The sequence below is a fragment of the Hippocampus bargibanti genome, linkage group LG03 (genome assembly GCF_051943395.1).
Source record: "Hippocampus bargibanti isolate YZ-2025 linkage group LG03, ASM5194339v1, whole genome shotgun sequence".
NCBI lineage: Eukaryota > Metazoa > Chordata > Actinopteri > Syngnathiformes > Syngnathidae > Hippocampus > Hippocampus bargibanti.
Window position 1 is genome coordinate 23602834 of NC_142736.1, and position 22850 is coordinate 23625683.

At 41.4% G+C, this 22850-nt stretch overlaps 2 protein-coding genes across 12 annotated transcripts in view; one reads left to right on the forward strand and one right to left on the reverse strand.

Moving 5' to 3' along the window:
* The window catches only part of pax6b (paired box 6b), a 62042-nt gene extending 47343 nt beyond the window's left edge, over positions 1–14699 (forward strand). For 8 of the 11 annotated variants that reach the window (XM_088992679.1, XM_088992680.1, XM_088992678.1 and 5 more), the window contains 12 exons: positions 767–820; positions 1336–1359; positions 2937–3067; positions 3355–3390; positions 3478–3693; positions 3931–4096; positions 7936–8094; positions 9354–9436; positions 9518–9668; positions 12658–12770; positions 12888–13029; positions 14438–14699. In XM_088992679.1, coding sequence (XP_088848805.1) covers positions 767–820; positions 1336–1359; positions 2937–3067; positions 3355–3390; positions 3478–3693; positions 3931–4096; positions 7936–8094; positions 9354–9436; positions 9518–9668; positions 12658–12770; positions 12888–13029; positions 14438–14523 — 1361 coding nt within the window. In that variant the 3' untranslated portion in view covers positions 14524–14699. The remainder of the gene's footprint in view (positions 1–766; positions 821–1335; positions 1360–2936; positions 3068–3354; positions 3391–3477; positions 3694–3930; positions 4097–7935; positions 8095–9353; positions 9437–9517; positions 9669–12657; positions 12771–12887; positions 13030–14437) is intronic. The other 3 variants (XM_088992688.1, XM_088992686.1, XM_088992689.1) reach the window with 3 other exon arrangements.
* Positions 14700–16311: 1612 nt separating this feature from the next.
* Positions 16312–22850, reverse strand: part of elp4 (elongator acetyltransferase complex subunit 4) — a 64890-nt gene continuing 58351 nt past the window's right edge. The window contains exon 10 of the mRNA XM_088992690.1: positions 16312–17875. Coding sequence (XP_088848816.1) covers positions 17756–17875 — 120 coding nt within the window. The 3' untranslated portion in view covers positions 16312–17755. The remainder of the gene's footprint in view (positions 17876–22850) is intronic.

Genomic DNA, 22850 nt, shown 5'->3' on the forward strand with positions numbered 1-22850 from the left:
TACAGCACGGACACCGAACAATGACATATATTTGCAGGAAATGATTGATAAATGTTTTACACATTTTTATTTTTTAAAAAGTGACATTTCATAATTTATCACGGCACACCTGACGATTCTCACGACACACGAGTGTGCCGCGGCAAGGTGCTTGAAAATCACTGCCATGGGGTAACAAACTCAGGGCCTTTGGGCCCATCACAGCCTGGAAATAATACTTATTATTTAGAGGCGAAAACGTTTCACAACCAAATGTTGTCTTACCCAAAAAAAAAAGTAAAAAATCGATTTGATCGACAGATATACATTTGAATGTCTTCATCAGACTTTCACTCCTTCGTTCAAAACGACGAGTCGGTGAAAAAATGCCTTTAATCCTAAAAAAAACGTTGTGCTTCCCCAAGTGAAGGTGTGGCCGGGTGAAAAAGAGTTTGACACGTTGGATGAAATTAGGGGGGGGGGCTTATCGTACATCAGTATAGCTTTGGCAGTGCTAATGTCTTGTTTTGCTCTGTCCTATAGGGAGGCATTAAGTAGGGAAAACGGCAGATGATTGAATAAATTGTAATACAGTGGACAGTCAACTCTGTTTCCAGGCAAGTTTAAAATACATTCAACACAAACGAGGCAGCTAAATTGCACAAAATAATAACCAGATACAATTAAAATAACAAGGAAGGAGATTATTAAAAAAGTGCGTATTAAAAAGTGTATTGTTTTTTATGTGAAGGTAATCTATTTTTATGATCTTCCATGTGACACCCAGAGTACCACAATCAAGCCACGTGGGAATCTGGCGTAGCTTCAATGATGCAAAACAGTAAGTATTTTTTTCTTCTTTATTTGCTGTTTTAATTGTGATTGTTTGCATGGCGGAAGTTACCCCACCCTGACATGACGGCCTCGGTTGTTATGGTGCATAGATTTAGAAAAGAACGGAGTGTTTGCATGATTGACAAGGGGGGTATATTGCCATTTATCTGAAAGCTATTTCATGCTGTTTTTAGTATTATTTTTGTAATGAAAATTATTATAGAACAAGACGAATAAAATGGGGGTGGGCTATTTTCTTTCTGCTTGAGTTGCTATTAAATAATTGCACAGCCGCCCGCATTAGCGTTAACGCCGTCTGGGGGCTTCGCTTGCATGAAACATGAGTGCAAAGGAAGAATGTCTTCATGCAAATGAGTGCATCATTTCCAAGTCACGCGCACAACATACACACGTGGCGAAGCCGGAAGTACGCTTTCCTGAAATCGGGCCCTTGTTCGTTGAATGTCAAACAACAATAAAAAAGGTTAAACATGAACGTTTTCTCTGTTGCTGCTGGACAAGAGGTGTATGACATCTGTGATGAAGGTGTGTGAAATAATTTTATTACATTACATCCTCCATATGCACGTGTATGTGCTGTAGTGTGTGCGCAAAAAAAAGACAATTCATAATGATTCGGTCTTTTACGCACGGACCAATATGGCTTGGCGCGTGATGTCTGCCGTGAGGGGGGTCTTCCACGGACCCACGGGTTGTCCAGAGGTCGCGCCGGGCCTTGCTCGTCTTTTGTGCCTAATAACTGCTGGGTGTAAATGGCGGGGGGACGTCCAAAAACGACACCATATGCTTTGCCGCAATAGACTGCAAGGCCGCGTAATCATCGCCAGCGGGCACTTGGGGGAATTGAGCCCTGATTAAGACTTAGATGACAGCTTTTATTGATCCGAAGTGTTTTTCATTCGAATGATTGATGTGAAATGATGACATCGGTGAAGGCGCCGTTAACGCGTTCTAACAAGTCTGTTAATTCTTGTCTAATACTGGAATTAGCAATAAGCACGAGGGATGATAGTGGATTTAGCATCAATCACATCCACGCATGATGGAAGATTATTACACGAAGCGGGCAAAAGGAGATAACCGCCCCCCCAACCCTTTTATCCTATCGGGAACCACACAAACATGGCTGCATGTGTGCATTTGTTGTCAAATACAAACAGGGCAGAGAGGGGAGGGGCGTGAGAGGGGGTGAAGAAAAAACACGACATGTCACTTTTAATATGTTAAGAATCTAGGCGCGCCTTCGTTTGTGTGACCGCGCGCACCCCCGGGCCACCTTAAAAGCAAAATCTCCCCTCGGAGGGTAAACGAGTAGCGTCCAATTGGGTTTGAGCGATATCCAAATGCAGACAGAAAGGGTGCTTTTTTATCATGCTACTATTTGTCGTGACGATGCGATTTCGCAGCGCGGGAGCCGTGTCACAAAGTGACGTGGCTGCCACAAAGTGCTCCAACTGATCTTTTCAATTAGCCTCCCGTGCATGATCCGAGGCGACTTCCGCCCATTCCCAGAAATTAAGCTCAAACTTGACGTGCGGCGAGCTTTATTTTCAAGACAAATGTCAGGCAGGCTCATCATATTTGCTTCCCCCCCTCGTCTATATTTGGAGCTTATTTATTGCTAAGGAGCTCTGGCTCCAAGACTCAATGTAGCGGGAGGCAGCGTAGAGGGAACAAGGCAGCGGGCAGCTGACACGGAGCGCGGGGTGGACACTCGCGGGGGTCCAACCTCCCTTTTGGCTTCAGGTTTGCGGGGCCGCTCCTAAGTATCTCCACATTTTATCCCTAACGCGACCCCTTTAAAAGAATACTTTTGCATGTTTTTGGACTTGTACCTTTACTACGACGGGATATCGAACCCTGTATTTTTATTTTAACTGTCAGGGATGGAAAAACGGTACCGATATGATGACGGTGGGCGGCTATATCGTGTACAACGTGTGCATGTTTTTTAAAGCAGAATCGCGCACAACAAACGCCGTTAATGCATTATCATTAACTACTATTTTTTTTGTGTTAAACCGATATTTTTGTCGTTCTGCGTGCTCGTTGTTAAAAAAAAAAAGAAACAAGTATGATCGGCTTCTGGTGTTCCCACGTAGGTCACAGCGGCGTCAACCAGCTCGGTGGCGTGTTCGTCAACGGCAGACCGCTGCCGGATTCCACCAGGCAGAAAATCGTAGAACTCGCTCACAGCGGTGCTCGACCCTGCGACATCTCCAGGATACTACAGGTGGGCAACTCGCTCCTATTTATTTTATTTTACTCTTTTTTATTTTATTTTTGTTTTTATTTTTTTATTTTTCTTTTTCTTTGAATTTTTTAATTTGAATTTTTTTTCGCATTTTAGCCTCAAAGTCGTTTGTACGCAGGCAGTGCGTACACGCGAGGGTTTTGCTTTCTTTGGACACTGGAGAAAGGAGAAGAAGATTAAAAAAAGACATGCCTGCTCAGAAAAAAATAGATTTCGGATAGAAAATGCCTAATGTACCATTCAAGGCATATTTTCTGTGTTTATAGACCCATGATGAAGTCCAAGTGGTGGACAGTGAAAAGGTGATAATGACTTGAACGCCCACACAAGACATTCCCCGGATAGTCCTAAATAATGGATGTCAATTGTGTCTTTTGATCTCCATCCAGGTGTCCAACGGCTGCGTGAGCAAAATCCTGGGCCGTTACTATGAGACTGGCTCCATAAGACCGCGGGCCATCGGCGGCAGCAAGCCCCGGGTCGCCACGCCGGAAGTCGTCGCCAAGATCGCTCAGTACAAGCGGGAGTGTCCGTCCATCTTTGCGTGGGAGATCCGCGACCGGCTTTTATCCGAGGGCATCTGCACCAACGACAACATACCCAGTGTAAGTGCACACGCGCACGCACGTGCATAAATTGCGTGCATGATTACATTAGCTCCCTCTGATGACTTGTGTTGTGTTTGTGCGCGCAGTGAGCATCCAACCATTCACTCGTATTCATGCTCAATGCAAAGTGGGCGCGCGCCAGCCAATTAGCAGTCGCCTCTGCTGCATTTTTACGCACACTTTTTACGCGCACTTTCTCATCTCATGCGCGCCTTGTTGTGGGACCCCTCTCAGGTGTCATCGATAAATCGAGTCCTCCGCAACCTGGCGAGTGAGAAGCAACAGATGGGCGCAGATGGCATGTATGACAAGCTGAGGATGCTCAACGGTCAAACAGGAAGTTGGGGGACCCGACCCGGCTGGTACCCCGGAACATCAGTGCCGGGCCAGCCGAATCAAGGTGAGCCGCCTTCCTCCCCAAATTATTAGATTGCGTCACTTCCGGTTCTGAACAATTAGGCCCGAGCGTGCGCACAGGCGGCCTCAATGCCTCCACCGTCCCTGTCGTGGACGTGCGTGACAGCGGTGAGGTGTGCGTGCACAAAGGAATGTTTCCGTCCACACTCAATGACGGCTGATGGGAAAAACTCCTCCGCAACGTGTAATTGCTCATTAGCGCGGCCTTTGTCTCGCTTTCTCTCTGCCTGTCTCTCAGTTTGTGACGAGCGTGGAGGCGCGGAGAAAGCGAGCCCGACGTCAGGGCCTTCAAATGCAAACCAAATAAATCGCCTCTCTGCATTTCTATCACCATAAAAGCGGAAGTGGCGCAAATCAGGCGCAGTAAATAATCATTTGCTTAATTGTTTGAGCGTCACTCGGACACGTGGTGGGGGCTATTAACGAGCAGGAAAGCAGAAACGATCACATTAAGCACCATTCATCATCGCTATCATTATTATTATTATTATTATTATTATTATTATTATTATTATTATTATTATTATTGCTTTAAGATTTGGATGTGACTATATAACAATGCTGATCATAAACGCAGAACGTTAATGGAGCATGTTGACACAATTCTAACATTCTGATCTACTCTTTGAATTCGTGATGCATGGAAAAAAACATGTCAGTAATAATAATAATAATAATAATAATAATAATAATAATAATAATAATAATAATAATCTTTTTAAAATCTCCATATTAATATTATTAATAATAATAATAATAATAATAATAATAATAATAATAATAATAATAATAATAATAATACATTCCATTTATAAGCGCCTTTCAAAACTCTCAACTTGAATACGGCCTGTGACCAAGTGGTCTGCTGTTCGATTCCTCATATAATAATAATAATAATAATATTACTACTATTACTATTATTACTACTACTACTACTACTACTACTACTACTACTACTACTACTACTACTACAACAACAACTACTACTACTACTACTACTACTACTACTACTACTACTACTACTAATAATAATAATAATAATAATAATAACACTACTACTACTACTAGTAATAATAACACTATTACTACTAGTAATGATAACACTACTACTAGTGATGATAATAATAATAATAATAATAATAATAATAATAACACTGCTACTACTACTAGTAATAATAACACTACTACTACTAGTAATAATAACACTACTACTAGTGATGATAATAAAATAATAATAATAATAATAATAATAATAATAATAATAATAATAATAATAATAATAATAATAATAATAATAATACCATTACTGCTACAAATACCACTACTGCGACTACTACTACTACTACTACTACTACTACTACTACTACTACTACTACTACTACTACTAATAATAATAATAATAGCAACAACGCAAATTACACTATCAAAAAAGAAAACTATACACCCCCTTAAAACTGTCTGAGTTGTTTTGTTTTCAAAACAAAAAAGTGGGTCAAATTGAACTTTGTCGGTCGCTCTATTTTATTTAGTGCCAATTTTGGGTTGTTTTTATAAATAGTTTTAAGACTGTGCATACACAATAAAAATGAATGCTTTTGTTAAAAAAAGTAACAAAAGAAAATCTATCTCTAAAACCCAGTAGTATTACGATATAACGTTGAATTCAAATCAGGTCTGCAAGTGTTCATAAAAAAAGCCCATAAGACGATTGTCATGTGTTGCTTTAAATCCCGTCTATAGGATTTAGCCTGCCACTTCTGTCACTTTGCGTTTCACTTTTAAGCGGGTTCTCAAGAATGTTTTGATCGGGCTCCAGCGGCTGAAAGGTGCCGCAATTGCCTCACCATATCTTTATTCCTTCCCCTCCGCCTCCCTCCCAGGCTTCTTTTTGTGTTTGCTGCTTTTCCGCCTCACTGGTTGAGAACGTAGCGATACTAAAGAATACGCTTATTTCCCGAAGCGTATTTATTTATTTTCAAGCAAAGAAAACAAATCTAGCATCGTCACTGGGTCTGCCCCATTGATAATACTAGTTGCACATTGCCCCCCCCCCCTTCGTCCTCATACACATTAATGGCATGTTGGCGAATATAGGCTACTTGTGTCTCTTATTTGATTATTATGTCCAGGCACATTTTGCACACTCACTTTCTCGACGTGATAATGATGTCAACAAGTGGGCAGACATTGGTCGATAAGCCTTTTTTTTAGTGGGGAAAGTGGATACAGCCTTGCCCTCATCGTGCTAGTGAATAGATTGGCCTTATTTTGGGGTCGTTTGGAACGGGGGTGAGTGCAAGGGAGGGCTTGCATGCTCTCGCCTCACTCATTTGTTTCCAATTGAGGACAGAAATCCTGAGTGGCGTGGACGTGATTAATGATGCTAGTGGCGAAGGGTTAACACACTGGACTCAAAGCTCTCCCCTCGGACACAATGGCAAAAAGACTGCGGCCTGCGCAGCTCCAGTGGGAGAGAATCCCTTTGTCATCCACCCCCTCGAAGCGCACATATATTACACCCACCGCGGACTGGCTGCTCGTCCCTGCCTGTGTCCACAGTTTAATGGTTTCCCTTTACTCCTCAGGCCATTGTATCAGCCTGAAAAGCCTCCTCCGCTATTCAAAATAAAGTTGGTGGTCACCTCAATGGATACACTGACGCCCATATGGGAACCACCATTGAGCGTGTGGTTGCGGGTGCGAGCGCGCGCACGCGCGCGTGTGTGTGTGTAAAAATGAGTTGGGTTTTTCAAAGCATGTCTCTGAAAAGAGGCCGGTCTCGTCTTGACACATTTCTCTTCACACTTTTGACAACATGCAGCATTGTGGCAGATTAAGTTGAACATCCCAAGCTTGTTCTTGTTCCCACAATATTTTATAAACAACGCAATGACAGACCTGACATGATCCACTGTAAGAGGTACTTCATATTTAGTTTGTAAAAAGAACTGTTCATGCTTTTAACTGATGAATGACAATGTGTGCTGCTAAAATGGTTTAGCTAGGATTGTTAATTACCACGCAGGTTTACTACTATGAAAGGCCACAAATCACATGAAAGAGTTCATTTCATTTTATTTCAGTGCTACTTTTTGCAAGTGTAAAAAGAAGTCAAGAAATGTAAAATATATGCCTCATTAAAAAACTAAATTCAACTTTAAATTATAACAACTTGCAACATATTGTTTTTATCTCAACACTGGTAGCTAGTGCTTATTTTCACATAAATATGCCAAAAAAATAGAACACATCCCCCAAAGAAGCAAAGAAAAAGAAAATAGTGGATACATTCTTTGACCTTTGCTGGACTGCAGTCTCATGGAATCTTAAATTGTAAACAAAAACTGTATTTTGAGAGCCTTAAATGGTAATTTAAGACGGAATAACATTAAAATATACACTACAATAAAGTCTCGTTATATAGATATCGGATATATCGATAGTCCCGGTTATATCGATACTATTTCTATGCACGCACGGAGAAAATTACATGCAAACAGGGTCGGATATATCGATAGTCCCGGTTATATCGATATTTTTTCGGACTCCCTTGAATATCGATATAACGAGACTTTACTGTATTTACATTCATGGCAACAATGTTGGTGAGCACACCAAAGAAGGCGATTTGTTGTGCAAAATCCTTTCAATAAAGCTACAGAATGATTCCTAAATATACACCCAAACAACACCATGCACAATTTTAACAAACTCATTGTCGTTTCTTTCAAGTTTGATATAGTGCCAGTACGTTTGAAAATAACTTTTAAAAATAAGTCTCAGTCTTATATACGATGTGCTTTCTTTTCACCCTCCTCACAGATGGCTGCCAGCCGCAAGACGCCGTCGGAGAAAACACAAACTCCATCAGCTCAAACGGCGAGGACTCGGAGGAGACTCAGATGCGATTGCAGCTCAAGAGGAAGCTGCAAAGAAACCGCACCTCCTTCACGCAGGAGCAGATCGAGGCGCTGGAGAAAGGTGCTAGCATTACACACTCATACGGCTGTAATCATATACAGTATATTCATACATTGACGTTGGGGAGTAAAAACAGAAAAAAACCTTTTGTACTTACACAGGAGAAAAAAAATACTTAATATTCTATTTCAAATTCAATGTGATGTATATAGAAGATGAATAAACAAAGGCAACAAAAATATACATAGAAAAACTGTTATTTGATGATCTAGTGCTAATATATTGTACTTAAAAGTTAAAAACAACTGAACTGTTGACTTTTGTCATGATTCTTTTGTGAAGCACAAAGGCTACCATATTTTCCGGCGAACCCAAAAGATTTCTCTTTCTTGACAGACCTTATATGTGAAGTAATGTTGAGCCTCAAGATGTCTCGCAATTATGTCAGCAGCCACTGACTCCATTTCCCCCTGTAGAAGTCGTACGTAAACCTAGCCTCGACTTTAGCAGCTAATAATGCGGGGTGCCTTATATTTGGAGAACTTTGATATATTTATACATTATGTTTGGAAAACATTTTGTCATTCATTGAAAGTGCCCATTATAGTCCGGTGCACCTTATATATGGAAAAGGTTTGCAAATACACCATTCATTGGGGGTGTGCTTTATACCCCGGTGCGCCCTAGACACCGGAAAATCCGGTAATTTTTGAAATGCACATCAGGGTGTGTGGGAAGTCCGTAACCCCAGCATCTACTGTGGCGCCTTATAATGTGGTGCGCCTTATATTTGGAAAACCTTTATATATTTATGTATTATAAAAAAAAATATTGAATCTTTATAGTCCGGTGCGCCTCATTTGATTGGATTGGATTAGCCTAATTTAATATCGCAGTAGATACATTTACATTTCACAGCAGCAAAATTATGGAAGGAAAAGGAAGGGAAAGGAAGACAAATTCAAGGAAAGGATTAGGAAAGGAAAGGAAAAACAAATGGAGTAAATACAAAATATATTACAAAATTCTTATGAATGAAAGTTTGAAAATATACCATTCATTTGGGGTGCGCCTTGTACACCGGTGCGTGTTCTGCACTGGCAAATATGGTACTTTTACCACAATATGAGGAACGCTGATGTACAAATCACGATAGCTCAACTGACACAGAAACAAAACAAAATGTTGTTTCGAAATATGTTACCAAAAAAAAGTAAAATCAGAGAAACAAATCAGTTATTTGTTGTCTTTTCAGTTGTTTCTGTAAGTTTATTTTACATTCACCATGTTTGTACTCATTATCAACATCTAAATTGCAGAATTTGAAAGAACTCATTATCCGGACGTGTTTGCACGAGAGAGACTCGCGGCCAAAATTGATCTTCCGGAAGCCAGAATACAAGTGAGCATCCATTTAGCTCGATTTCTTTCTTGCTGCTTGAATATGTCGCGTTGACTAAGAGACCCTGTTTGCACCTCGCAGGTGTGGTTCTCCAACAGGAGAGCAAAGTGGAGGCGGGAGGAAAAGCTTCGCAACCAGCGTCGACAGGCCAGCAACTCCTCCAGTCACATTCCCATCAGCAGCAGCTTCAGCACTAGCGTGTATCAGGCCATCCCGCAGCCCACCACACCTGGTATGCACACCAACGCCCACTTCACTTTACGTCCAACCGCCCCCCCCCCAAAAAAAATAAAAAAATATTACCCACTCATAATATGACACCGGTAAAGCCAATAAAAACAGTCAACTTTAACGACGGTGGAGTAATGGCTTGTGTCGTAGAATAGCCTCACACAAATAGGACTTTAACATTCTTGAGTGTCGTTCGACTGTCAATAAAAAGCCACCATTAATATTCAAATGTAATGGCAATAAAACACTGGTGTCTTCCCGTTAAAAATGTCACCCTCATGAGTTGCTTCCTACACAAATTCCATCCAAATATACGTCTCCTGAATCTAACTAACATTAACTCATCCACTGCCATTCACAAATGTATTCTGGAATTGAAAATATGAGATAGAGTGCCATTCCCGAATTAGTTCGGGATTTGTTTTTTCTTGCTTGGGTGGCGATAAAGCGCTGGGCAAACTTCTGGAAATGATTTTTCCCTTTCACATGGTGGCAGAATTTCCCTTTTTTCCATGCTGTTGTTAAAGCGCTATATAAACCACTATGTTTGTATTGCATTGTATTTTGGACAGCCACCCTCATTTCAAGCTAAGATAACTCCAGAGCCATATAATTTAGGAATCACCTCTTTTTTTTCTGATGAAGAGTGTTAGAATTAGTTATATACACATGCTAAAAACATCCTATGTTATTTCATTTCTACTTATTCTCATCAATTAGTAAGTCCATATATGTATGTAGTTTAGTTATTTGTATATGTTAATTAGTATACATGTACTCAGCTTGTACTTAGTGTAGAAATCTAGCGATCATGTTTCAGTCTAATAATAAATATTCATGATTTTATCTAGCAGATGATAGCTTTCTAAAGTGACATCACTCCTGTTGTTTATAAATGTCTGAGACGCGCTTGTGTGCGCGCTCTTGTCTCTCTGTCCCTTGGCCTAGCTTCTCCCATGGAGAACATCCTCTAGCTGCCTGATAATAAATATTCCTTTTTTGTATATCACCTTGCTTCCTGCTGATTTAATATTTAGACTATACAAATGGAGAGGCAGGAAGAACAACATTTAACGCAACAAAGAGAGAAGAGAGTCGAAGGTTTCTATGCTGCATTGAATGTTTATGTCGTCCTATAAAACTCAATATTCTGTGGGTTCTGGAACAAAAACCCTGGCACTGGAGTGGACACATTATTGTACATCGTCTGGCAGTGAATGTCTCTTTCAGATTGTTATAAAAAATATCCCAACGTAAAAACAATCAACTTTAAACTTTAAGGCAAATACTGTATGTAATAATAGAAATCACAAATGCATCATGAAATTGTAACTTCATAATATTTAGGGCCGCAACTAACAATTATTTCAATAATTGATTAATCTGCCGATACTAGTTCAAGGTGTACCCCATCTACTGCCCAAAGTAGCTCTATATGCAAAAACTCACTTCCACCCAAAATCTGTAATATTGACTCCCTTCCTACTTTCAAATCTTACCTCAAAAGCCACCTGTTTAAACTTGCTTTCATGGTCTAGTTCAATCTGCTATTTTATTATTTATTGTTTTGTTCATGGTTTTAATGTTTTATGTATTGTTTTTATTGTAAAGTGTCCTTTGGTGTTCAGAAAGGCTCTTGTATATTCAATGTATTAAATGTATTATTATTATTATTATTATTATTATTATTATTATTATTATTTTCCTTTTGGCTTTTCCCCGCAGGGGTCGCCACAGCGAATCAATGTCCTCCATCTATCCCGGTTTTGTGCATCCTCTTCTCTCACACCAGCTACCTTCATGTCCTCTTTGACCACATCCATGAACCTCCTCTTTGGTCTTCCTCTCGGTCTCCTGCTCAGCGTCCTTCTCCCGATATAGCCACTCTCTCTCCTCTGGACATGTCCAAACCATCTCAGTCTGGCCTCTCTGACTTTCTCTCCAAAGCCTCTGATATGAGTTGTCCCTCTAATGTACTCATTCCTGATCCTATCCAACCTGGTCACTCCCAAAGAAAACCTCAACATCTTCAGCTCTGCTACCTCCAGGTCTGCTTCCTGTCTTTTCTTCAGTGGCACTGTCTCCAGTCCAAACATCATGGCTGGTCTGGCCACGGTTTTATACACTTTTCCTTTCATCCGAGCTGAAACCCATCTATCACACATCACACATTACATTTTTCTCCAGCCGCTCCAGCCTGCCTGGACACGCTTCTTCACCTCTTTTCCACACTCTCCATTGCTCTGGACAGTTGAGTACTTAAAATCTTCCACCTTCTTTATCTCTTCTCCCTGTAGCATCACTCTTGCACTTGGAACCCTCTCATTCACACACTTATATTCCGTCTTGGCTCGGACTTCAGTAATATTTAATATTTAAAATGCGGCTAACTTTGCTATTTCCCCAAAATATAAATTTATTCCATTGTGCATTAATGTCATTTTGACTGTATATTTCAATCAAGTTTTATATGGTGATTAGTTTTTTTTGTTAAAAAGACAAAAACTTGGAGTTACCTTCCCAATTTGTTAGTTTAACAGCATATATTACAAAAAATAAATACAAAGAAAACATTAAACTAATTTAACATCCAATAAATTGTAATTGTTAGATTAATAGCAAATGTGCCTGAAGTAAATAAAAAATGGAAAACAAACACAATAAAGGAGCCCTAATTCATACTTCGAGGATAAACTCAGAACCTTCACAGACAAGAAAAAAACGAAGAAAAAAACAATCAAACAAACAAACAAACACAAAAAACAAAAAAACAAACAAACAAACAAACAAACAAACAAACAAACAAAACAAAAACAAACAAACAAACAAACAAACAAACAAAAAAACAAGCAAACAAACACACCAAAAACAAACAAAAAACAAGCAAACAGTAAATGTTTTGATTTTCATGAATTAGTCTGGCCCCGACCGCATCTCAGCAGTTGCTAATCCCTTTTCTAATATGTTACTGTCCTCTCCTGACCCCTTAGTGTCGTTCACCTCGGGGTCCATGTTGGGTCGAGCCGACTCAGCCCTCACCAACACCTACAGTGCACTGCCCCCGATGCCCAGCTTCACCATGGCCAACAATCTACCTATGCAAGTAAGTAGAAAGAAAGCTCTCCGGCGCAAGCGCGTGCTCACGGGCCGGACCTTTGAAAGCAACGGAATCCGCCGACTGAGCTAATGTCCGCATTCTCCCCCTTCCGTCCACTTATAGCCCAGCCAGACCTCTTCCTATTCCTGCATGCTGCCTACCAGTCCGCCTGTGAACGGGCGCAGCTATGAAACATACACGCCCCCGCATATGCAGGCACATATGAACAGCCAATCAATGACCACTCCTGGTACCACCTCAACAGGTAGGCAGACAGTTTATTATTTACCCAGCATGCCCGGATGGGGGGGGGGAGGGGATGTAGTAGCCGTGGTGGCGATGTGCCAGTCATCTGCCACCCTTTCTCATTAGCCGCTACGACATCATATGTTTTTCATTTGCTTTTGGATTGAGCCCATAGTTTAGTTACGGTCCATTAAGGTGGTTTGGGGGGTGGCGGCGATGGAGGGGTTCGCTGCACGCAGCCATATATATACTATTTATAGACGTGAGCACTTAATGGTGCAGAAGCACATTTCCTCTGTGCTAAATTGCTAATTAACGTGATTCATTGGCGCTTGTACTCGCTGTTTAAATGCCAGCGCGTGTACGGCCTCCACTTTTACGGCGCCTGCTTGCTCACCTGTTTGCGAGGTGACGCAAGGCTCACGGCAGTTGACTTTGGACAATAGGCACAGAAGAACCTGGACTGGTCGCCGGGCAATTGCCAGACAGACATTGAAATCTACGGACAATTTTGAGTTTTAACCACCCAAAACAATGCATGAAAACACACACACATTCCAAGCTTTCATGAGAAAGCTTGGGTGGGGAATTTTGAAGATGCATCTATCAATTTCTGGAGTGCTTATCTGCATTTGGGTTGCAAGTGTGCTGGAATTGATTCCATTGGCGACCAGTGTGTGGTACACGATGGACTGGTCACCAGTCAATCGCAGGCATCCCGAGAACATTGGATTGGATTGGATTTGGCTTTATTAGTCTGGCAGCGGAGACATTGACATTTCACATCAGCAAAGTGATGAAAGGAATGAAAGTAGAAAAACAAAATACATGAGCTGCTGGAAAGGCAACCACTCTCGCAGCGCTGTCTTGAAGTCAAAAGAACAAAAAAATACTCCAAAAACATGCCCCAAAATGAGTCAAATTTCAGTTTTAAAAAGTCTTTTACAAGTATTCAAGGGTACATCAAGTCAAAAATGTTGATTCCGATAGGTTTTGTGCATCTCACAAGCCTGCAGACATTGTGATTCATAATGCATTGGTGGAACATGAATTTAGCAAAAAATCCACCTGGTTTGAATCCATTTTGAGGGTGGGGTTAGGGGGCTTAAGTTGCGACCTTCACGGTTCACCTGTTTGCTCGGTTTGGTCATGTGACATTTTCAAGCTGAGCCCTGTGGCACTGTGATGTTATTTCCGATCGACAGTAAGTGGCAAAATGGCTGCCCCCTGAGATGCATTTTTTTTTTAAAGGATGAGTTTTCTACTGAGTACACATTCCACAATGTCAGAGTGTCATTGATGTCGAGGAAGCGCATAGAACGTGTAAACATCATTTTGGATTTGACTTATTCACATTTATATGTGCAAAATACTTTCATTTGTCTCCTTTTTTTAACTGACTCACGTCTGTCTGTTTTTGTGTGTAGGACTCATCTCTCCTGGAGTGTCTGTCCCAGTGCAAGTCCCAGGGAGCGAGCCTGACATGTCTCAGTACTGGTCTAGACTACAGTAGGGAGAAGAGCTACTTTACCTTGTGAGCTCCAAACGTGGACCTCCTCATATCCACACACACATATATTGAGTATACACAGCAGAAGAGGAGGATGCAGACTTGAGTCGTAGCGCCGGGCACATTCAGAATGAGGACGAGGATTAAAAAAAAAAAAAAAAAAAAAAAAAAAAAAACAAGACAAATGGACCTCCGCAAAAGTGCCCGGTGTTAAATTTTTACAAAACAGTAACAAGATTTTTTTTTACGATTTCCAGTCATTGTTTCCTATTTTTCTTTCTGGTGTGTTAGAAAATGGCCATTTTGTATGTGAATATGAACGATCAAGTGCTGATAGATGGACTACTAGGAAACCATGTTGTCGCCACTCTGCCATGACTATCTTTTAATGTGCTTATATCCAGACGCTATGTGCATGGACACTGTTGCATATCATGAATGGAGGGAAAATTTATATGTATTTATTGACCCCACGAGGAAGAGGCTGCAGTCAAACACACCCACACAAACATACACAAACACACACATGCACACAAAGATGGCTATCTCAAGCAATCCAACTGGGACCTTCGCCGCATCCCGCGAGGACCAATGTGGAAGTCTGTAGTCTGTAAATGGTAGACTGCGTCTTTGCTCTAATTTCTTTTGTTTCTTGTCCAAATGTAAAGTACCTGTCTTCCCTCAAGAGAGAGAAAGAAAAAAAAAATCTCCAATAAAAGTTGATTTCATTTATAAGCCCCTCCCCCTTCCCCAACAAGAATATTCTATCAATGTTCCATGCATCATAAAGTACATTTCGTTAGGGTCAGGTACAATTTGTCTCTTAGCTATAGTTGTAATATAGTGTCCTATGGTCAAAAAAAATAATTGTGTGCAACTTGAAATATTGAATTCCTATAATTATGATTAAACATTGCTTGACAGAGTTTTAAACTCAAGTGTTTGGCAGTTGTTTACAAGTACATATCAGATTTAATAATTGTTGATTGTAAAACAGACCAAAGCCTTTGTATTTCATCTAGTACACAATGTTTTATTTTGCAAGATATTAGTCTTGTGTTGCAACATTTTGTAAACACGTCTTTGGTTCGACGACGACATCGGCTTCGAGTTTGTACGACTGCGGCAGAGCATCCGCGGTCCTTATTTATAATTGAAGACCATGAGAGTTTTTTTTCCTCTCGCATCATCTGTCATGCGCTTTTACTTTTGTTCTATTTTATTTTCATGTCGGTGTGTATGTAGAACATGAACACATATGGGGTTTACGTCTGGGCAAATGGAGATAAAAAATGTCGACACACTGTCTCTTTAAATATTTCAATTTAATTTTATTTAAAATGGAGCTTTCTAAATGTATTTTGTGAAAACTATAAAAAACATTTTGTACAGTAAAATTGTGTCTGAAAACCATTTTATTTCATGTTTTTTTTCCTTTATGTAATCCTTATGGCTTTCTGATGCATGGATGACAGAATTTTTAACACATAGAAGCTGGATCAGGAAAGCAAAGTGGGGTAGTGGTTCACCTACCCGCCTTTACACTTCTATGCTTTTGGGCTTGGAGTCTTTATATTGTCACTCCGATGGGTACTCCAGCTTTCTTGCACATATTAAAAACAAGTCAATGTCAGGTTTAATCAAGACTTTAAACTGTCTTCTGAACTATTTGTCGAAACATGCCCTGTGAGTGGCTGACAACCAGTCCGGGGTGTACCACACTTTTTTCCCCCTAATATCAGCTGCAAATGGACCCCAGCTCACAATCAGGACAAAAGCTCGAGAAACAACAACGACAGATGTTCAAACTTTATCCTCATAAAACTTTTCTACCACCTCAAATTCTGACTTTTCACTTTTGCGACCCTAATATGCAAAATTAGAGGAACGACATATGGATTAAAAACAATACAATAATACAATACATATTGATTTATACAGTGCTTTAACAACAGCGGAAGCTGCAACAAAGCGCTTAACATGGACAACAATCATATACAGTATAGGAAATAAAGCAGTCACAAAAATAGTAGAAAGCAGTACAAGGGAGTGAAATCAAGATCAAGTCGGAATCATGCTGAGTTGAAATCCAAAGAGTACAAACCAAACCAAAGGAATCAAACCTTCACCCTCCTGGATAAAAGCCACCATCACGAAACCATTTTCTACCTTTCTTCTCCTCAAAAATTAAGACAAATGTCAGAGCGACACATCCACTGTGAATAACAAACGCGACTTGATGTGAGGCCCAACCAATCTGAGCACACAATGAGGAAAAGGTCAAGGCGATTCGCCATCTGGCAGAGTACGGTGTTGCAGTGGTACAATGACGACAGGAGAGAGGAATGGGGCGGGTGTGAAATAAAATGGCCATGTGTCTTATTTTGTTTTACTTGAGGTGTATTTTTTGGCAAAAACACGAGGCTCAGGACAAGATGGAGTTCAGGTAACAATCCCACCGCTTTGGGTGTGAAACACTTAATTGTAATTATACAAGATTGGAAGCCATTAGATGAGAGAATAGAAAAACCACTATTTACTGAGAATAAAGTCAAATTATGGTGAAAAGGGTATTATAAATGATTACCTGACAACATTTTGTGCTGGATAAAAATGTAAAAAAATGTGCTTTTATAAGAATAAAACCATCATTTTAGAACAGGAACAAACATTTGGAATTTGGTGAGCATTGACAGAAAAACAAGTCATCGTGAAATTTAATGATAAGAAGAAAACTGGCAATTTGTATTTTTAACCAATAATCTGGAAGCCAATTTCTTGGTCGCTTTCACTTTTTTTCACCCCTGGTTGAGATAAAAATGTTGACCCCTACATAGTGGCTCAAATCCTCAACCCAATGTGCAATGTAGACAACCCAACTTTAGCTCAATCCCTTTTGGACACAGCAGGATAGAAACCTCATGATAAATTTGAGTTTCTTTTGAGTGTGCAAATTCCAAGAGTTTAGCGAGAGAAATTGATGAACATAACAGGAGCATTCTTGATGTTGACTTTTATTATCAAATTACAAACATACACCAAACAAAAATCTAAAATCAAATGAAAGACATCTAAATGAAAGGAGGTAATTGTGGTGTTGTTGGCTGGCAACAGGGACAACTGGCAAATCCCGAACAGCTTGGAGGCAGACAACAGGCATGGCATGGCGTGGGCGGAAGAAGAGCCAGGTCACCGCAGCATTCCAGGTGTCGCTTGCTGAGTAGCCACTCCAGCTCTAGAATTCCAGGTGCTTGTTGCCAGAGCCACAGGCAGAAACCAACGTGGCTGCTCCTGCTGCTTCCGCCTTGCTCACACGACTCACCCTCTCAGACAAGTCGGGAGGCAAATGTAGTCGCTAGAAAAATGAGAGGAGAAAGATGTGGAAAGGGTAGGGTAGATTATTAGATCAGTTTATAATAAAGGGATCATCATACAGTAGATGTAACCTTTGGTGATGTTTATTCACAGAGAGCAATGTTGCGTTGAAATTGCATTAAATGCTTCAGCACTCTGAACAGAGCAGACAACGTGGGGTAAACCAGCTAGCGTGTTCCTAAATGCTTCACAGAGATTGAGGTCTGTTTCGTTTCAGGGAATACACGTGTGAGTGAGAGATAGAGAGAGAGCAAAAGAGAGAGAGAGAGAGAGAGAGAGAGAGAGAGAGAGAGAGAGAGAGAGAGAGAGAGAGAGAGAGAGAGAGAGAGAGAGAGAGAGAGAGAGAGAGAGAGAGAGAGAACAGAGAGATAGAGAAAAGAGAGACAGAGACAAGGCATTAATGCAGGGGTGTCCAAAGTCGGTCCTCGAGGGCCGCCGTCCGGCCTGTTTTCCAGCTCTCCCAGGAGCAACGCACCTGATTCAAATCATCAGGACCATTTTGATGCTGCTTCAGAGCTGGCTGATGAGCTGATCATTTGAATCAGGTGTGTTGATCCTGGGAGAGCTGGAAAACAGGCAGGACAGCGACCCTCGAGGACCGACTTTGGACACCCCTGCATTAATGCATCGCAAAAATTTGCAATTTGCAAAAAAAAACCCACAATGGCATGTTATTCAACAACTTTTACAAAAAGACCATTTCCGGAACTTTCGTCAAGCCCTCGTTATGCACAACGACAAGCAGGCATGTGCAATGAACATTTTGTCAAAGGTGAGTCACTTACAATTAGACATGAGACACGCAACATAGGTGACATTAAAAAACAATACCATGCAGAGTATTTTTAACAAGCACAGGATGGAGATGGGCAAAATTGATCAAGGAAAGATATGTTCCACCTCTAAAACCTCCGCCATGCTCAGCGAAGGCGGCGACATGTTGATTATCATGCGCAATATGCGAGCAAAGTCCATGCTAAAAATTACCGGTAAGCCATTGAGAGACCAGACCAAAACAATGTTCAATTTCAAACAATATTTAACGCTCCAAATCATATTGAAGGGACACTGCCAGACCATTTGAAAGCATGTTAAATTGAAAACATTGAACTGTTACATACTAGAAGTTACAAATGCAAGCATTTGAAAATTGTAATATAGTAGAAAATATTATTATTATTACAAGAAAATGTCAATGAACATTCTTATCTCCTGTCCCCTTTCACACTATTACAGATTATTTAGGCTCAAATGTATGGACCGAGAAAGGACCTCATTCATATTTTTTTTTAATCAAGCGACATTGCCAACTTGCAGCTGTGTTTTTAACTGATTTAGCAAGTATGTATTAAAGTGGATTGAAGTTGTCTTGAGAAAAAAAGGCTCAGCGAGAACAGCATTAATGTACATAAGTAGCGCATGTGAGCTGATTGTGTCTGTAACACAAAAAATGACCACCCGAGTTACTGGTTTCACAGAAAAGCTTATCTGCGGAGCAGCCCTGTGCCAACTCAAAAGCACAAAGACGCTAAGAGGTTAATGAGGGCCGCTCGTGCAAAGCTCTCTAAGACCAACACGCTAACTGCTATCAAACTTAAGCGGGGCTTCGCTATGCTCCCTTCAGGGTTTGGTCAGAAAAGCCGCCTGTGGCACTCCAAAGAACAAAGTCTTGAAGAGGCTCTGAGAGTGAGAGAAGGAGATGAAGTGTCCCCAGAGTCGAGTGTGCAAAGGACAATGTCGGGCTGGGTGTTGCTTGAGCACCTCTGACGGTATCAGAATGAAGGCTTTTTGGGCACAAGAAGAGTTAAAGCCTTTAATTTGCCCCTGAAAGAATCTGCCAGGACATTTGAAACCTCTTGGTCAAAGGCTGCGCCTTGTCCCCCCTTGACTCTCCTTCTCTAGCTCACTCCTGTAAGGCTTCCCTGCCCGCAGTATGCTCAACCCCTCCAGACATGCAGCTTTAGGAGAGCCCTTCCACTCCCACAGATACTTATCTCTTTCCTAATGAGTAGGTGTTTTGGTACAGGCTTTCACGGCGTCATTACTAAAGGATAATTCAGAACGACGCAACAATCTTCATTCCTCGAGGGTAGACCGCTTCCTACTTTTGCCATGTGTTGTTTTTGCAGAAATCCGGAGAGGTTAAATTGCAGAAAAAGGTTTGCTGTTATGTTCGGGTTTGACGTGGTGGACGTTGCCCCTCCTGCTACTGTGGCCAACAGATCATTGAGGCATCCAACTAAAGAGGTCTCCTTTCTGTGAACTCAAATCTTTTGTGAGATGAAACAGGAGGAGGAGTGGTCTTAATGCTTGGTGGCAGGTGAATGCTGGGACACTGCGAAGGACCTATAATTTTATGTTGGATGGTTAGGTAAGGTTCCATGGGAAGGATGGGAGATTCCATTTGGGTGGACAGATGAGATGTCTTTGGAAGGAGGGACAGCAATAGCTGCATTACTACATCAAAATGTCGGTTGGGTTCAGTTTGGTTAGGTTACTTGATAAAAAAATGTGGATATACTTTCATATCTGATATCAGAACATAACGTATTTTGATTTTCTTGACCTTTGTCTTGGTCAATGCAAAATCGGGGCAGAGGGATCTATTCCTACACCCGTAAAACTACATCTTTGTATTGGATTTTGTCATCTTGGCAGCTTTTGAGCGCCTTGTTGTGACTGCACAGAAAGACCAACGAGTGAGGAGGGGGGAAGATAAGGACACTAGCCAGCGTGTGTACAGAGGCTTCATCTTGGTGTGTCTGCTTTAGAGCACCACATTTTTCTTTGTGGTGTAAAAATATTAATACAGTGATCCCTCGCTACTTCGCGGTCACTTATCGCGGCTTCAGTGCATCGCAGATTTTTTTTTTTTGTTTTTTGAAGGAGTCTTTCTCCGAGAGAAGAACATTGCTGTCGGTAGTTGTTGGCACTATTTCTTTTTTGTCTCTTTTTTTGAGAATAGAGAAGAAAAAAAAATCTTTATTAATGGCATGTAAATGAGCAAACAAACAAAGTAAAAGAAACAACACTGCAAACAAGGCAGAATAAAATCAAACACACTGGCTTTGACAGCTCATGGAGCATTCTGCTCCATGAGCTGTTCTCTATTCTCAAAAAAAAAAGAAAGACAAAAAAAGAAAGAGTGCCAACAACAACCGATAGCAATGTCCTTCTCTTGGAGAAATACTCCTTAAAAAAAAAAAGCTGACTACATTGTACTTCGCGGATTTCACCTATCGCGGGCTATTTTTGGAACGCATCTCCCGCGATAAACGAGGGTTCACTGTACATAAATTTGTACTTTACAGGGATTTTATGATATCGTGAACACATTTTCAGGACTGAATAGGTTGCTAAGAAGAATTAGCAAGATGAAGATGATGAAAAGGTCAGATCTTTCAACATACACTGAAAGCATCTTTTTGTAGACACCCATGCAAACTCTCATATTGGACTTTAGCGTGGGCTTCAGACGTTCAGCTTCCATCCCTGCCAAACTTCACATGCATAACCTTTTGTGTCGTTAGCTCAGTCAAGTGTAATTGAAACAAGAAAAACAATGCATTGATCAAGCCTGGACTCAGTACTGCTTAGTGCACTGTAGCGGAAACATGCTACTGAGCAGGGGATGGAGAAAAATCAATCACATATACATCATCCTCATAGGGCGAGTTGGGGGAAAAAAGAGGAAGATCACACCCTTTCCTGGCTGTCACGCACTCGCAGCCCTGGCTTGGCTGCGTGTGTTTGGCTCAGGGCTGTGTGGGCACACCGAGCATGTGCAGAGCGAAGGTCAAAGCAATCCAGGAGTTCAGATCAGCTCTTCTGACCTCCGAGTTCAGGGGCATGAGAGAACAATCAATGCGAAAGCTAAAGTTGGAGGGAAGAGCAGACAAAAGCAATCAATCGGCTGCACACATTCTGGGGGAAGCTTGTTGGTTGGCGAGTTGTCTGTCATAGATGCAAGAAGTAGAGTGCGTTCAGGCTCATACAGAAATAATATACTTTCTCTTCACACAGGTTTCAATAAACTACTGTGAAATACCAAGTCTGGGTGATTCTCTCCGACACCAAATTAATGGAGGCTTGGAGAAGGATGCAGGACACACAGTATGGGAGGCTCAAAGACTGATTCCCAATGACCTGCACACTCTATGGTGTAAACAAGGACATCCGGAAAACTCCCATAGGCACCGTGGGGTGTATGTATGAACAAAGTCTTTCCCGGCTGCCTGGCAACCTTCATGAGGTTGTAGAAAGAGGCAAAGAAACAGCAGTGAGAGTGCAGAGAGGGTTGCTGGATGAGAGCGGATGGCGGGAAATTACACCATTGGCTGTGGAGTAGGAGGGAGGAAATGCCGATATGAACCTAACAGTCACCGGGTTCGTGCGTCTATAATTGTGCGTCAGAGCGTCTTCCTCGGTGGTGAGCAGCAGTAAAGGTTTGCGGCTCAACACCGTGTCGCAGCCAGAGGGACTGGGAGGGCGTGTTGGTGACAGGCGGAGAGGTGACAAAGCTGCAAACGAGCACTAAGCACTTGAAATGAGCCCTCGGGGCCAGCCCACAGACTGGCTTTGCCTAAGAGGGTTACTAATATCAACCCTACAATGGGCAATTCCACTCGGCTGACCTATCACCCCAAAGACCCCCTTCTTAAAAGAATATGATGTGTTACAGGCTGGTTGTCTTACCTCACCGACTTCCATCGCGAAAAATGTTAGCTGAGATTAAACCACTCTCTAATGGTTCGGCATAAAAATACCACTTGAGGTTTTCCCTCGTTTCTGTCATGAGAATCGCTTTACGATGCAAGTGTGCATGCCTTATGTTGTGAGACCTTTTCTTTCAGCAGAAGCTCAACAAGGAACCGGCGACACAAAAAACAGCGGCATCAAAGGCATTCCACCAGTGGTAACAGCGTGCTAATGACTCGAGCATTAGGTGCTAATTT